Source organism: Bos taurus, chromosome 16 (genome assembly GCF_002263795.3).
Source record: "Bos taurus isolate L1 Dominette 01449 registration number 42190680 breed Hereford chromosome 16, ARS-UCD2.0, whole genome shotgun sequence".
NCBI lineage: Eukaryota > Metazoa > Chordata > Mammalia > Artiodactyla > Bovidae > Bos > Bos taurus.
In genome coordinates this window covers 70,487,754-70,505,679 of record NC_037343.1, presented here as the reverse complement: position 1 = coordinate 70,505,679, position 17,926 = coordinate 70,487,754, and the positions used below count along the sequence as shown (strand labels likewise).

The following is a 17,926-nucleotide window of genomic DNA, read 5'->3' as shown; positions in this document are numbered from 1 at the left end:
GACACTATGATGGTACTTGAAGGTTTAAAGAAACCATGATTGGTTTATTAAGAGCTTGCTATGTACTTGATGAGGAGGGCATGGCAACCCACTTCAGTGTTCTTGCCTAGAGAAACCCGTGGACAGAGGAAGCTGGCAGTTACAGTCCATGGGGTCACAGAGTTGGACACGACTGAAGTGACTGTGCATGCATGCGTGTGCTTGATACGGACTATTCATTTTGAGTACATTGTTCATTTTATTCATTTTGTAAATTAGGACGTCATCAGCCTAAATTTTATAACTACCAAATGAGAGAGCAAGTAGTTTGAACCCAGGTCTGTCTCTCAAACCGTTTCTTTCGGTTGTCATTAAGTAGATGTTTCATTAGACTTGAGTCACATTGAGCTGAGGCATTTAATTGTTCAGTTTCAAATTCTTGCCTTGGGTAGTATAACTAGGAGTCTTTCTTTTTTTTAAGGTTGACTCGTGTTTTTGTTGGAGAAGGCAATTGCAACCCACTCCAATACTCTTGCCTGGAAAATCCCATGGACGGAGGAGCCTGGTAGGCTGCAGCCCATGGGGTCGAGAAGAGTCGGACACAACTGAGCGATTTCACTTTCACTTTTCACTTTCATGCATTGGAGAAGGAAATGGCAACCCACTCCAGTGTTCTTGCCTGGAGAATCCCAGGGACAGCGGAGCCTGGTGGGCTGCCGTCTATGGGGTCACACAGAGTCGGACTCGACTGAAGTGACTTAGCAGCAGCAGCAGCGTTTTTGTGATCATACTACCTTGCTTATTTACACTTCATAGACTTGTAAAAACCTGTTCATTTTCTATATAACTATTTCTATTGTTATATATATATAACCATTTCTGTTGTGTTATATATATATATATATACATATATATATACACACACACACACCCATTTCTGTTGTTATATATATATAACCATTTCTGTTCTATTTCTGTTTAAAAACCTGTTCACTTTCTGTTGTTAACCATTTTAAGGTGATGTCATGATTAAAATCAACAAGCTTGAACCTCAGTTATTTTCCACAAAGTCTGGTTGTTAAGTTTGTCAGCTGGGAGATAGTATAATCTTACATGTAAGTGTTGGTTTTAAAGTATGTTGGATTAGATGTGTGTGATGTTTCCTAGGTTAGAACATTTTTTTTTTTTTGTAATTCTGTGCTCTCACAATAGAGTTGAGCATTTTGAAACAAATTTCCCTATAAACAATAGGGAGAGTAGAGATTTGGCACAAATTTAGTTAACATACCAAAATTTAATCATTAATTGTGTTTCTGAGTGAGTGGAAAACATATGTGATATTTTAAAAAGTTGCTAAAAAACAGATTTCCTTACTTTATCGTTATATTAAGTACTTAGTAAGCTACTGGAAGAAGTGTGGCAGTGTAAAAGTGACCTCTTTTCTCTCTGTACTCTCGGATGTACAGTGTTTAATCCTTTGACTAAAGCAACTGAGGGCTCTGTTCTAATCCATCTGTTTCTTTCTTCCCTTTCATTCATTTGCGGCTCTGTGATAATTGCAAAGAAGTTGATTTATTTCCAGTAAGTTGTGGTGCCTATAACTAAGAATCTCTTTATGCCTCTGTTTTCATTAACATTTTTCAAAGCCAGTCAAGTATGGGATGTGTTACTGTTTTGATTTTGTAGTTTTTTAAACCTAAATCGCAATCAGTATGATGCATGGCGTGTGACAAATGCCAACTGGTAATCTTATCCGAGAGTAGTACAAAATGCTCATATTTGAAAATGTCTTATCAGCATTCAAATTGTATATATCATTAAAAAAATTTCTATGAAAACCACCTTTCAATCACCTTGTAAACCAGAGCTGACTGCCATGCGGGTTCTCTGTTTTCTCGCAAGCATGCTTTATGTACACTGACAGCATCGCACATGGAAATTGGCTTGAAAGCTTTTTGCTTCAAGCTGAGGTGTTTGACCCCACTGCCATACAGATGTCCTCATAATTTCCTCTCTTCGACTCCTTTTATAAATCAAAAAGGAGTGGAAAAGGGAAAATGATATGAGTAATTGCAGTATTAAATTACTGTAGAAAACTGAGTTCTTTATAATTCTCTCTTCAACTTGAGTTTCAAATTGCCAGCTTCTTAAATGGTAAGTTTTTTGTATTGACAGTCTTTAGATTATGACAGCACTGTTTATTGGCTAGTTGACACCTCTGCCTCCCGTGTTATCAGAAACGTTCCTCTTCCCTGGTGGGAGCACAAGTGATTCCAGGTATGGAGACTAGATTTGACTTCAGAAGACTGCGTGGTGACCACAGCAGACAGCTTTCTCATTGTGAAGCTCAACTGTTGTAAACCAGCTTTGATCTTTCTTTCCTTCAGTGTTGACTCTTATTTAATTCCAGGACGATTTGATGAAACTGTTATTGAAGAGAGGAGGCAGTGTGCTGAAGATCTGCTGCAGTTTTCTGCCAACATTCCTGCCCTTTATAACAGTAAACAGCTTGAAGATTTTTTCAAGGTTTGGTGTTCTTTCTGGAATATTTTGTATCTTTTTTTGTTTTAAATATTTTGTATCTTATTCAATGTCTTTATTTTCTGATTTGTAGTAAAGCAAGATTGAAGTTTTTTTTTTCTCCCCCAAACAAAATGTCATTTACTTTTAAATTTCATTATTCAGTAAAATAACTAGAAGTTAATAGTAAATAACAGTGTCTGGCATGTCTTCTATTTCTCTTGTGGAAATGTGTACAGTTTGTGATTCACCAATTTAAGAAAATTGTTGCAGAGGGCTTAGAGCTTATCTAATTCATCATAATTGAAAAAATTAAAACATTTAAATACCATGAAACTCCAGTAGTTATCTTCACTTTTTGAGGTTTCTTTCAGTAAGAGACTTCTTTTGGGGACAGAAACCGCTGTAAGTCCATATTAAATTTGTTCTAATTAGACTAATTTGTATAAAGATAGAACGAAAAATAGTTCGTGTACAACTTAAAGAGGTAGTCTAGTTCAAACTGTATTACCAGAGATCTTTGGATATTAGTGTTTTAAGTTTCTTGACATGAGATGCCTTCATTCTGAGTTCATTATCATTTTTACTAATAATATCCTAGTTTATTATGTATTGAATTTTTGCTAGTTGTCGGTTAATATCAATGTCTTTATTCAATATTAATGTCTTAATTTTTCTGTTACATTTAGCTTTCTAGACTAAAACTATATGATTGTGCCATAATTATTTTTTGCCTTCTTTAACTAAAAATCTACTCAGTTGTATAAACGTAATTTCTTAGAACATGCAGCCAGCAAGGTATATGAGGATCTTACAAAAGAATATTATCTACAAAAGGAATTTATTTTTTATGGTCTATTTTAGTTTGCTGAAGGAAGTGGATCTTTTGAAAGACATTACAAACTTGTGATTTAGAAATAATAGTAGAAAAGTTTGTGGTAATAAGATTCTTGCTGATTGACTTTGTTGCTTAATTTTTCATTACTCTGCAAACTGGGCTGAGATGATGAATTGGCTTCTGCTTATGACCTAATGCTATTTAGGATAAAAGACCAAATCAAATTGATACAGTATTAGCTGTTTGCTAAATACAGCTGTTTCTGTATGGCAGGGAATCTGTGCTTATAGAAAAAGACAGCATTATTAAGCAAGAAGAATATTGCTTTATAGAAATTATGAAAGGCAATCTTGCAAATTAACACATGCTGCTGCTGCTGCTAAGTCGCTTCATTTGTGTCCAATTCTGTGCGACCCCATAGACGGCAGCCCACCAGGCTCCCCCGTCCCTGGGATTCTCCAGGCAAGCACACTGGAGTGGGTTGCCATTTCCTTCTCCAATGCATTAAAGTGAAAAGTGAAAGTGAAGTCACTCAGTCATGTCCGACTCTTAGCGACCCCATGGGCTGCAGCCTACCAGGCTCCTCCATCCATGGGATTGTCCAGACAAGAGTATTGGAGTGGGGTGCCATTGCCTTCTCCTATACCAAGGGCTAAAAAAAGAATATAGAGATCAGATCGTAGATTTTGAATAACTTAAATAAAATAAAAGCTGTTCATTCTGTTTCTTTTGGATCTGGGAATTCCTCATTGTAACTGTTGCTGAAAGATACTTATTTTTGGGTTATGTGAAATGAGAAACAAAAGAAGAGGAAGAAAAAATTGGGCAGTTTAAGAAAGGTCAAGCTAGTCTTGGAGAATATCTTGGAAATATCCTAAGCAGTGTGTTTGGTGGGAGAAGTATACTGATTTAATATCCTAACAGTGATGCTTAGTTTCTTAATGTAGAGATGAGTAAATATGGTCTTAGAAGGTTATTTGACTCCCAAGTAAGCAACAAAGCAAAACTCACCATGTTATCTTGTTTGTCTCACACAACAAAGTTTTTTTTTTCATATATGTACATATTTTAAAATTATAGTTGATTTACAAGATTATGTAAGTTTCAGGTATACAGTATAGTGGTTCACAATTTTAAAGGTTGTACCCTATTAATAGTTACTGTAAAATACTGGCTATATTCCCTGTGCTGTACAGTATATCCTGGTACCTCTTAGTCCCCTACTCCTATTTTGCTCTTCAGCTTTTCTCTCTTCCCAGTTGTAACCACTAGTTTCTCTTTGAGTCTGTTTCCTTTTTTTGTTTTATTCATTAGTTTGTTTTTTACATTCCACATATAAGTGATATCAAACAGTATTTGTCTTTCTCTGACTGACTTTTTTCACCAAACATGACACCCTCTGAGTCTATGCATTGTTGTTGCAGATGGCAAAATTTCATTATTGGGGAATGTAAAATGGTAAAAATCACTTTGGAAAACAGTTTCTTAAAAACATAAACTTCTGTTGATCTGTGTGCCTGTTCTTTTCTAATACCATACTGTCTTGATTATTGTAGCTTTATAATAAGTTTTGAAATGAAAAAGTGTAAGTTATCCCACTTTATTTGTATTTTTTCTGAGTTATTACAGCAGTTTTGATTCTTTTGAATTTTCATAAAATGTTTTAACATGAGTTTGTCCATGTGAGCACCAAATTCTGATGAAATTTTGATTGGAATTATATTAAGTATACAGTTCAATTTGGGGAGAATTGTTATCTTAATATAATCTGTGAACATGAAATAACTCACCATTTATTTAGGTATTCTTTAATTTATCTCAGCACTGTTTGTGATTTTCCTGTATAAGGTACTTTTTTTGTACCTTATACAAATTTAATATAAAATATTTTATTCTTATGATGCTATTATGAATGGAATTGTTCTTTCATTTAGCCTTGTGCTTTAAAGGTTTATCCATGTTATAGCCAGTATCCATTAATTCCTTAATTTATTTTTAAATACTAATTATAATTTTCCCTGTGTGGATCCATAGATATACCACATTTTGTTTATCTGTTCATCAAGTTGATGCCCATATGGGTTGTTGTCTTCTTTGACTACTATGAATGATGGCTGTTAGGAATATTGGCATGTAAGTTTTTATGTGCACATTTTTTGTTTCTCTTAGGTATATACTTAGGAGTGGAATTGATGTGGAAGATTTTAAATTCTAATTCAGTTTATTTTCTTGTATCAGATCAGATCAGTCGCTCAGTCGTGTCCGACTCTTTGCGACTCCATGAATTGCAGCACGCCAGGCCTCCCTGTCCATCACCAACTCCTGGAGTTCACTGAGACTCACATCCATCGAGTCAGTGATGCCATCCAGCCATCTCATCCTCTGTCGTCCCCTTCTCCTCCTGCCCCCAATCCCTCCCAGCATCAGGGTCTTTTCCAATGAGTCAACTCTTCGCATGAGGTGGCCAAAGTACTGGAGTTTCAGCTTTAGCATCATTCCTTCCAAAGAAATCCCAGGGCTGATGTCCTTCAGAATGGACTGGTTGGATCTCCTTGCAGTCCAAAGGACTCTCAAGAGTCTTCTCCAACACCACAGTTCAAAAGCATCAGTTCTTCGGTGCTCAGCCTTCTTCACAGTCCAACGCTCACATCCATACATGACCACTAGAAAAACCATAGGCTTGACTAGACAAACCTTTGTTGGCAAAGTAATGTCTCTGCTTTTGAATATGCTATCTAGGTTGGTCATAACTTTCCTTCCAAGGAGTAAGTGTCTTTTAATTTCATGGCTGCAGTCACCGTCTGTAGTGATTTTGGAGCCCAGAAAAATAAAGTCTGACACTGTTTCCACTGTTTCCCCGTCTATTTCCCATGAAGTGGTGGGACCAGATGCCATGATCTTCATTTTCTGAATGTTGAGCTTTAAGCCAACTTTTTCACTCTCCACTTTCACTTTCATCAAGAGGCTTTTGAGTTCCTCTTCACTTTCTGCCATAAGGGTGGTGTCATCTGCATATCTGAGGTTATTGATATTTCTCCCGGCAATCTTGATTCCAGCTTGTGCTTCCTCCAGCCCAGCGTTTCTCATGATGTACTCTGCATATAAGTTAAATAAACAGGGTGACAATATACAGCCTTGACATACTCCTTTTCCTATTTGGAACCAGTCTGTTGTTCCATGTCCAGTTCTAACTGTTGTTTCCTGACCTGCATACAAATTTCTCAAGAGGCAGATCAGGTGTTCTGGTATTCCCATCTCTTTCAGAATTTTCCACAGTTTATTGTGATCCACACAGTCAATGGCTTTGGCATAGTCAATAAAGCAGAAATAGATGTTTTTCTGAAACTCTCTTGCTTTTTCCATGATCCAGCGGATGTTGACAGTTTGGTCTCTGGTTCCTCTGTGTTTTCTAAAACCAGCTTGAACATCAGGAAGTTCACGGTTCACATATTGCTGAAGCCTGGCTTGGAGAATTTTAAGTATTACTTTACCAGCGTGTGAGATGAGTGCACTTGTGCGGTAGTTTGAGCATTCTTTGGCATTGCCTTTCTCTCTTTTTGCTTGATACTTGGTACAGCTTGGTAACTTGTGTTTTACTAGGAGTTTTCATTTGAATTCTGTAATTTGTTCATGCTGTTCACTTATAATGTTTCTAACTCCTATAGGAATGGTAGTGATATCCCCTCTTTCATTCGTAATTTTGGTAATTTGTGTCTATTTTTTCTTGACCCATTTAGCTAACGGTTTGGTATTTTTGTTGATCTTTTTAAAGGATCGACTTGGTTTCACTGATTTTTTTTCCCCTGTATTTTTCTATTTTGTTTTACTGATCTCTGTTCTAAACTATGTTTCCTTCCTTTTGCATGCTTTGGATTTACTTTGCTCTTTATCTGATTCTTTAATTCCTTAAATTGAAAGCTTTAGTTATTGATTTGAGATGGTTTTTCTTGTCTGACATAGGCATTTACAGCTATAAATTTCCCTCTTAGCACTGTTTGAGCCTCATAAGTTTTTGTTTTATTTTCACTTTTATTCAGTTTAAAGTATTTTCTGATTCCTTTTATGATTTTTCTGTTGACCCATTGGTTATTTGGAGATGTGTTCAATTTCCAAATGCTTGTGGATTTCTTAAAGTTTCATCTGTTACTGATTTCTAATTTTGTTTTCTTGTGGTTGTGATCAGAAAATATACATTGTATGATTTCAGACCTTTTAAATGTATTGGGACATGATTTATTTCCTAGCATGTCCTCTACCCTGGAGAATGTTACATGTTGACTTATTCTGTTATCAGGCAGAGTTACATTTATTAATTCAGGTGGAGTAAATATGAAGTCATGTTGGTTGATAGTATTGTCTTCATTATCCTTGCTGATTTTCTGTCTAGTTGTTCTAGCAATTATTGAGATTGAGGTATTGAAGTCTCTAATTACTGTCGAATTTTCTATTTTTCTTTTCAGTTATGTTGATTTTTACTTTATTTTGGGCCTTTTTTGGCGTGTGCATGTATGTTTAGAATTTTTCTGTCTTCCTGATGAAATGATTTACTTAATCTTACGAAATGTCCCTCTTCTAGTAATGTTTATTGTCTTAAAGTCGGTTTTGTGTGATTTTGATACAGGCAGTCTAGGTTTCTTACAATCTGCATGTACTTTTCTTTTAAATTTTGCTTTCAATCTGTTTGTATAACTGAATCTAAAGAGTACTCTTACATGCACTATATATAGTTTGACCCTATTTTTTTAATCTAGTCTGAGAACTGCTGTTGTTGATGTGGTATTTAGTCTTTTTGTATTCAATTATTGATAAGACTGAATTTTTGTCTGTCATTTGCTATTTGTTGTATGTCATACATATTTTTTGTTTTTTCGTTTCTACTTTATGCCACCGTTTGTATTGAATAGGTATTGTTTATTGTACCACTTAAATTCTTTTTTTTCTGTGTGTGCTTTTATTTAGAGAACACTTACTTGCTTGGCTGCACCACGTCCTAGTTGTGGCGCACAGGCGCAGTAGTCCCGGCCTGGGCCTGGTTGCTCTGCCACCTGTGGGGTCTTAGCTCCCCCACCAGGTTTTGAACCCAGGTCCCCTGTGTTGCAGGGCAGGTTCTTAACCACTGGCCACCAGTGAAGTCCCTTATGTATGTGCTTTTAAAAGTTATATTCTTACTGTTTGCTCTAGGGATTAATGTATGCATTTTAATTTATGACAATTTACTTGAGAAGAATGCTAAATTCTAGTAAAGTAGAGCTTTATGGTGCAAACTTACTCTATTTACTCCTTATTTTTTATTATTATCATCATAGACAGCATATTAAAAAGCGGAGACATTGCTTTGCCGACAAAGGTCCATCTAGTCAAAGCTATGGTTTTTCCAGTAGTCATGTATGGATGTGGGAGTTGGACTATAAAGAAAGCTGAGCGCTGAAGAATTGATGCTTTTGAACTGTTGTGTTGGAGAAGACTTTTAAGAGTCCCTTGGACTGCAGGGAGATCCAACCAGTCCTTCCTAAAGGAAATCAGTCCTGAATATTCGTTCGAAGGACTGATGCTGAAGCCAATACTTTGGCCACCTGATGCGAAGAACTGACTCATTGGAAAAGACTCCAATGCTGGGAAAAATTGAAGGCGGGAGAAGAAGGGACGGCAGTGGATAAGACAGTTGGATGGCATCACCGGCTCAATGGACATGAGTTTGAGCAAGCTTTGGGAGTTGGTGATAGACAGGGAGGCCTGGCGTGCTGCAGCCCTTGGGGTCACAAAGAGTCGGACTGAGTGACTGGACTGAACTGATACCTCATATATAAACAGAACAATACAGTGTTACAGTGTCTTTTTAAAAAGTTCAGGGAGGAAAAAATAAGACCACATATATATGTAGTCTGTGTACTTGCCCTGTTTCTCTCTCTCTCTCTGTCTTTTTTTTTTGGTGTTATTTATTTGTCTAGGTGGATTGGAATTACCATATGTTATTCTTTTCTTTCAGCTTGGAGGACTGTAGTTTTCTTTTGTGTGTGTAAGGCAGATTTGCTAGTAATAGAGTCTCTAGTCCTTATCTGGAAATGTTTTTATTTCCCCATCTTTTTAAAAATTTTAAGAATAATACATTAGCTTTGACATACAACTATATAATAATCTCAGTTTTAAATGTAAAGAAACAGATCCTTACAGGACCAAAGTAACCCCTGGGCCATGAGATTGGTTTTTCCTTTTTCCTTTTTTTTGGTTTCAATAATTGTGCACCACAGTGGTTCAGCATACAAGGTGGATGTGGTGAATACGAGAGTTGTAGTTTGCAATATACCACATCTAGAACTCAGAGGAGCTGAATTAGACAGAAGCGGTAGTTGTTCTAGTTAAAGAGTCAGGAAACACCCGGACAAGTTGGTCTACAGCATCAGAAGCATCCGTTTAAGTGTCTTTTTTCTTAATGATCAGAGGTCCCATATTGTCTCCAGTTTCTTCATTGTGTTTTGTGTCAGATCCATCACAGAATGGGAACTATTTGGGACCTTCAGCAGCGTCGTCAGTACACAGCTTTATCTGCCAAATCTTCCATGTCAAAAGCATGTACTACCTTGATGTTGTTTTTCTGGATGAGAGGGTTTACCCTAGATTTGTTGTGATGATCTTTAAAATCTTTTGTAAGCTAGATAACCAGTTGCAGCTGTCCCAGCAGCAGTGGTCAGTGCTGAAGTCCATTCAACTTGTGTGCTGGACGTCATACTCATGGCACTGTCCCTTGCCAGGGTGTGCCTTTACCCACAGTAAAGTTTAGCCTGGAGTAGTCTGGCAGGCTACAGTTCATGGGATTGCAAGAGGAGGACACGACATAGCACTGTCTTTCTCTCTTTCTTTTTTACTGGACATAGATAATTCTCGATTGACATGTTTCTTTTTTAAAAAATTCATTTACTTTATTTTTGACTGTGCTGGGTCTTCGTTGCTTTGCGTGGGCTTCCCTAGTTGCCGTGAGCAGGGGCCTCTTCTCACCGTGGTTTGTGGGCTTCTCACAGCTGTGGCTTTTCTTGTTGCGGACCACAGGCTGGGTGTGCACAGGCTTCGGTAGTTGCGGTACGTGGGCTCAGTGGTTGCGCTCGAGGGCTCTAGAGCGCTGGCTCAGTGGTTGTGGCATACAGGCTTCGTTGCTCCGCGGCACGTGCAGTCTTCCTGGATCAGGGATCGGACCCATGTGCCCTGGGTTTGTGAGATGTTTATGTGAGATTTAAGTCACATAACGTAAAATTCACCATCGGCAGGTGGGTTCTCATCCACTGTGCCACCAGGGAGGTCCCACGGTGTTTCTTTTAGCACTTTGAACTTATCATTCCTCTGCCTTTTGTCCTTTATTGTTTTTTTATGTGAAGTCAGCTGTTAATTATACTATGGCTCCACTGTATACATCTTTTTCTATTACTTCTTCCAGAATTTAGCCTTTGTCTTTCAATTGTGTGACTAGGTGTTGATCTCTTTCTGTTTATTTTATTTTGGGTTTATCTTCTTATATAGTAGATTAATTTTTTAAAATCAAATTTGGGAAGTTTTTTGCCCTCATCTTCTCAAATATTTTTTAGCCCTTTTCCCACTCTCCTCTCTGGTACTATTAGTTGGTATGTTTGATATTGTCTGGCAGCTCTCCCTGATTCTCTTTATTATTGCTCCTTTTTTTCCTATGATTTTCATATTGGATAGTTTATATTGATCTTCAAGCTCATTGATTATTTGTCTTTCAGAGATCTATTGTTGAACTTCTCTAAGTAAATTTAAAATTTTGTTATTAAACTTTTCAACTCCAGGATTTTCATCTGGTACTTTTAAAAAATTGAGACCAAGTCACATAACGTAAAATTTACCATTTAAGGCGTACAGTTCAGTGTTTTTCTTTTTTAGTATATTCACATGGTTAGGCAACCATTATTACTACCTAATTGAGAACATTTTTATCACCCATAAAGAAACCTTAGAGGCTTCCCGGTGACTCAGTGGTAAAGGACCTGCCTGCCTATGCAGGAGATGCAGATTCGATCCCTGCGTCAGGAATATCCCCTGGAAGAGGAAATGGCAACCCACTCCACTATTCTTGCCTGGAACATCCCGTGGATAGAGGAGCCTGATGGGCTACAGCCCATGGGAAACAAAGAGTGGGACAGGACTGAGCGACTGAATACACAAAGAAACTTTATATCCATTAGCGTTCACCCTTCCTACACCATTTGCCCCAACCTGTAGAAAACACTAATCTGCTTTCTGTCTTGATGAATTTGCCTATTCTGGACATGAATGGAATCATCTAATATATGGTCTTTTGCATCTGACTTGTTTCACATAGCTTAATGCTTTCAAGGTTCATCTGTATTGTAGCATATATCAGTACTTAAATCCATTATATGGTTGAATAATATTCTGTGAAGTGGATATGGATATATCACATTTTGTGTATTTACTCTTCATCACACTTGTCTGTTTCTTTGTATGTCTTGTAATTTTGTTGTTGAAAACCGAAAAGTTTGGATAATATAGCGAATCTGTGTTGATTTGTTTCCCCTGAGGGTTCTTGCTGTAGTTTTATCAGTGTGTTTACTAACATGTCTGTACTAAATCTGTGGAGTCTGTTTGATGTACAGTGTGTGACTGCTAATATTTCTGCTCAACATAATATATTTATTGTATTTTTAAACCTAGTTTGGTATTGGCTAGCCCTGTGTAAGCATAGCTTGGGTCAGCCAGTGATTGTTCTTTGCTTGTACACTTTGTTTCATTCTATTTCTCCCTTAATGTGATGGTTCTTTGTGTGTTTTGAAAGTTCAGGCATGTTTTAAGTTTGCTCTGGCTTTTGTTTTCCTCTGGGATCTCTTGGATTTCCTCTGTGCATGTGCACCCTCTCATGGTTTGCCAGGGATTTGCAGATAGCTTGATCCCTCTCTGGTTTTTCGTTCATGGATAGGTGGAGAGCTTATTAAGAACCCTTAATAGCTCTGCCATTTTCTGGATCTTCCTGCTAAATGTCTGGTCTTTTGTTGACTGCAACTTTGTGCTGCTACTGAGTCTATGTTCTTGCCATGTTTGGCACTGAGATTACTACTGTTGTTGATGACACTGGAGTGGACCTCTTTCTCTGCTTGAATCTGAATCATGCCAGCCTCATCTGCAAGTGAATCTGCTAGTTTTTAAGGTTTGTCTTCCCTTGTATGATTACCATGGCAACCCAGATGGGATGGAAGATGGAAACAACCCCAGGCAAGAATGCCACAGACTCCCACAGTTCTTACCTTTGGTTCTGTAGCTTTTCATGAGTAGCCACTTACTCATTTGCTCTGTGTTTTTTGTCAGTTTCCAGAGCTCTGGAATGGTTTCTTTGACATTTTTCTCTAGCTTTGTCATTGCCTTCTGAGGGGAGAGCATTTGCTCACTTCCCACCATATTTGGATATTCTAGCACATCTGATGGCACCCCACTCCAGTACTCTTGCCTGGAAAATCCCATGGGCAGAGGAGCCTGGTAGGCTGCAGTCCGTGGGGTTGCGAAGAGTTGGACACGACTGAGTGACTTCCCTTTCACTTTTCACTTTCATGCATTGGAGAAGGAAATGGCAACCCACTCCAGTGTTCTTGCCTGGAGAATCCCAGGGACGGGACAGCCTGGTGGGCTGCCGTCTATGGGGTTGCACAGAGTCGGACACGACTGAAGTGACTTAGCAGCAGCAGCAGCAGCAGCAGCACATCTGAACTCCCCTTCCCCTGCCTCCAAATAGACTCTTCATTAATCAATACCTTTGAGATGCTGTATAATAAGAGTTTCTTTTTACTACATATTCAGAAACACTAAAAGGTTAATATTTTTGAAGTGAAGATTTAAAATAGAATTGTGGCATATTTTCCTACTACTTAAGTTCCTCTAGAACAGTTTTTATTATTATTATTTCATTAAAGATTTATTCTTTATTATCTATTTTTTTTTACTAAATTGTTTATTAAATTAGGTAAGTAAAATTTCCCTAGGATTATGGGCTAAAACATTTTTTGTATTCTTTAGTGTTTTTATTTTTTTATAAGCAGATTTTATATCAGCTAGTAATAATAACAAATAATCATTTCCTGAGTACTTACATTGTCTTAAACACTTTATATACGTGAAATCTTTTAGTCCTGAGAAATCCTTGAGTTAGTTATATGCGTGTTATTTCCATTTTATAGGTGGGTAACTTAAAGTCACATACCTGGCAGTGGAAGAGGTAGTTAACAGTTGAAAGGCACCTTCTGTTACGTGAGATTGTAGGTCAAATCAACTTTGTCCATTAAAATGCTCAAAATACTTTTAGATTTTCTTAGGATTTGGTGTGGATGTTGTTTAGTGTAGAATGGATACTCTACTTTTTGGAGAAACAGTCAGTTGTAATCTGTGATTTGAATATTTGAGTACATACAATAAAGTGATAAAAATTCAAACATTTTCAGTGTTTCAGTTCACTTTAAACTCAAGGAAGTAAAATTTGATAATTTGAGAGGGACCATTTCACATTTCTCTTCCTTTAACTGGCAGGGAGACTTGATGAGGTAAAGATATTTTTGAGAGTTGGGGGAAGGATACTTGTTGAGTTCTGAGTGCCGAACCAGAGAGGAAATAGGGGGTTTGTATTTCTCTTCGGCTTTGCTACTCTGGTAATAGTGTTGTGGGTATAGAATGGTTGGTGGACGGTTAAAGAGCAGAAGAGCTGTTATTTTCATTGTTGGTTGGTTAGTCGCTAAGTTGTGTCTGACCGACTCTTTTGCAACCCCATGGACCATAGTCCTCCAGGCTCTTCTGTCCATGGTGTTTCCCAGGCAAGAATACTGATGAGGGTTGCCATTTCCTTCTCGAGGGGATCTTCGCCATCCAGAGATCAAACCCGGATCTACTGCATTGCAGGCAGATTCTTACCACTGAGCCACCAGGGAAGCCCATTAATTTAGTTCTTTAAGGGTTATAAGCCTTTAGAGCATTCAGTCCATAAAGCCACAGCACAAAATCACACTACACCACTTGCCTGACAGAGCAGTCTCTAGTTATATACAAAGTAAGAGAATCTTTTTAGGCATGAATTTGGAAACTTAAATATTTAATTACAACGATGGTCACACGGATAAATCAGTTTTATGTTTATTAAAAATGTTTCCGTAGGGATTTCCCCGATGGTCCAGTGGCTAAGACCCTGAGCAGGGTGCCTGGGTTCGATCCCTGGTCAGGGAACTAGATCCCACGTGTCGCATCTAAGACCTGATACAGCCAAATAAATATTAAAGAAAAGGTTCCTTAATAAACAAATTTATTTCATTTTGTGTGCATTGTATTCAAATGATTCTCAAATATAGTTTTTGGATCACTTGAGGTACTGTGTAGTATGTGGTAGTTTTTAATTTGGTAAAATTAAGTGACTCCCTAATGGAGTCCATCATTTATCACTAATTAGAAAGACTAGGGACTCTAAAGAAACTGAATAACATCCCCCACTTTAGCTGGTGGGCTTTTTCTTTTTCTGCATTTTAAAAAGATGAGCACTTTTGATGTATTTCAAATAACATGCTTTTGTAAAAAGCCACACATTATTAGAAACAGTATAAAATTCCTGTTGAATTAAAAAAGTTTTAGAACAGTATAGGTTTACAGAAGAATTATGCAGAAAGTATAGAGTTTTCCCATATATTCACCTTTCTCCCTCACAGTTTTCCTTGTTGTTAGCATCTTGCCTTGGTGTGGTACATTTTTTACTTTTGATAAACCAATATGGCTATTCCTGTTGATTTTTTAAAAAGCAATCGTAATCTAGTTTAATAGATGGACATTTTTGTAATTCTTATAAAATAGTTGCGATAACTATCATTCATTCATTACTGATATTTTAAAATAGTCATATTGACCATGAAACACAGTTATTCTAATCTTTTTAGGGTGGGATAATCAATGATGGCTCTGAATTGATCGGTCCCGTTGAAGCTTATCCGGATTCCCTCACTGATAGCTTTCCTGAGTGCAGCACAGAAGGTAAGAGATTTTTATTTTTTTCATTTCAGTGGTTTTGATTGCTGCAGACTGTAAATCATATCTACATTGCCCAAATCAGATGGATGTAGGAGTTTGAGAGTATTGCACTAATTCTAAGGTACTTTTTTCTTCACATTTTCACATCATTGCTATTGAGTACATAGTATTGGGTTGATGATACATTAATTGACAGCTTTTTTCTTTCTTAGTGATACATAAAATAATGATTTGTCCTACAATTAACGGCTTCTTAGGTTTGTTGAAATGTGGTATAGTAGGTGCTCAGAATTGGTATTGTTTAGTATAAGAGTGCCTTTCTGAAGTTTATTTAGCTGGATCTGACTTTCAGACAATTAATTTCAAAAGGGGCTTTGAAAGTTTAGTCATGTACCAGGAAGAATAAATCTAAGGCAGTTTTAGTATTTTTGATACTCTTTGTAATAACATGAGTCTTAACCAAAGCATTTTTTGTTCTATTAATTACTTTAATTCAATAATGCTTCATCTCTTCTTTTTGTTCCTCTATTAAGCCATTCTTGAATTTTTAATGAAGATTTAAAAAACTTCCTTAGCTCGTTTTTCTTCCAGAAAACATTTTAGATTTAAAAGAGAGAGATATTTGGGGACAGGGCTGGGGAGAGTCTTTAAAAATAGGTAAATTAGATTTGCTTGAAGTCGCTTAGGTTTGGTTTATATAAAAGAAAAATCATACACCAGAGAATATTTCTTGATCTGTTTCATGAGTAAGAATCTATGGTAGAGGAGAATGGTTTATGACTGACGTGAGAGGTGGTTGTGATCTCACTGTAGTGCTGGTTTTGTTGGAATGTGTACTGATGTCACACGTTGACATGCTAATATAGATCTGTTGCAATAAGTTCTCATCATGTTTTTGTAGGAGCAACAAGTTCCCATCCATTTTGTGGGTTGATGCACTTAAAATTTATTTTTCTTTTGGTGAAGAAAATCCACACTGAGAAGTAATTAAAATTTCTTATTTTTCTTGGTAGCTCCCATTGACTTAAAAGCACAGTCCATTAACTTCCATCCAGTGTTCTGTGTAATGTATGGGGGATCTTAGGCTGGGGTCTCCTTTGGGTCCTCAGTATCTTCAATTCCATCCTGAATCAGCTAAGATCATAGAAAAACAATATTGATAGTCATTTTACTTTACAGTCCATCAGATGTTTTTGGGGAAAAATACATCTATTCTCCATGACTTGTTTTGATCTGAGATTCTTGCTAGGCTTTGGAAAAATCTAACCACTTCTTGGGATCCCAAGGTGACTGTTTTTAGAAAAAGTTTCCTTGGAGGATGACTCTTTTGGGATAACCTGATCTGGCTGTTGCCTCAGAGATACCCTTGTACTTTTCAGAAAGAGGGAGACGACATTTTCTGCTTGTAAAATTGGCAGATTTGGTGATGTCCAAGAGAGGACAAGCAGGAAGTTGACTTAGAAAGATTTGTGGGAGAGTGTTCAGTGAGGAGTATAGTTCCTGAAAATTACGGAATCTTTTTTTTTCTCTCTTTGATTTTTGGGTCAGGAATTGAAGGGTATGTGACTTGAGGGTGACTCTATTTTATATCCTTGGTAAGTCTTTATTACCTAGGTAGGTGTCAGCCATGGTGAGAGAAGGGTGTCTCAGGAAATCAAGGATAGGAGGGGTGCAGAGGTCTTTTGCCCTTTGCTTAAGTTTAGAAGAGAAGGGGAAGAGTTGTTATTAGGATGACTTTTCTTGGGGTGGTGTTTTAAAATGTGGAAGGCTGTTCAGAATAAAAAGGTATTCATGTTAAAGGAGATATAACCTAAGGTGGGTTGTAGCCTTAAACTTATAGGGTGAGTTTGTAATTTATTGTCCCAACTGATACACTTCTGAGAATTAAAGAAGATGCTGTTGTCTTTATTGTTCACCAAGACCAGGACTGCTCTCCGGATGACTGCTCTCTCTACCTACAGTATAGGTAGGGTGTATTTGTTTCAGAGTTTATCTTTAACATTTCAAAACGGTGAGTTTTCCTTGGAAGCAATTATCATTTTAGGAATATGCTTTTATGGGGGAAGCTGGGGGCAACATTTCTGTTAAAAACACAGAAAAAGACTTAACGATACTTAAGAATAAGACTGAAATTTTATCCTTTCAGTGCATAATTTAGTTTTCTAACTACATTACCACCTCTGAAACACCCTGGGATCCATGAAGAATGAAAACCAGGGAACTGGAAAAGCTGTTAATGCTTACGTTTTTCACCCCCTCCCTTTAAAAACCTCTCTACCTGGCTCATTGATCCTGCCCAAAGACACCTTGTTGACAAATACAGGTTTGAGTATCAGACATCGTACAGATTCGCTGGTATTTGAGAGGAAAAATGACTTTTAAATATCATGAGATTGCCTGGCATCCTGGGTAAGTGTAAGAGTTACTTTCACTCCAAAAGTCTGCCAGTCCCAGAGACAACCAGGAGAGAGGGCCTCTTGTAGGAAGGGGCAGAGCAGCTCGCAGCCCGCCGAGCCCCGCAGGTGTGGAGGGCAGGGAAGGTTGTCAAGGGGCTGTGGAGGCGCATGCTGGCGA

At 37.5% G+C, this 17,926-nt stretch overlaps 1 protein-coding gene and 1 pseudogene across 6 annotated transcripts in view; one reads left to right on the top strand and one right to left on the bottom strand.

Annotated features, from left to right (window-relative positions):
• Positions 1-17,926, top strand: part of RPS6KC1 (ribosomal protein S6 kinase C1) — a 204,089-nt gene that overhangs the window by 47,233 nt on the left and 138,930 nt on the right. For 4 of the 6 annotated variants that reach the window (NM_001193022.2, XM_005217371.5, XM_059875428.1 and 1 more), the window contains exons 4-5: positions 2,390-2,505; positions 15,262-15,355. In NM_001193022.2, coding sequence (NP_001179951.1) covers positions 2,390-2,505; positions 15,262-15,355 — 210 coding nt within the window. Of the gene's footprint in view, positions 1-2,389; positions 2,506-15,261; positions 15,356-15,392; positions 15,474-17,926 lie in introns of those variants that run through there. The other 2 variants (XM_059875429.1, XM_059875430.1) reach the window with 2 other exon arrangements.
• Positions 9,713-10,068, bottom strand: LOC132342499 (CDGSH iron-sulfur domain-containing protein 1-like; annotated as a pseudogene).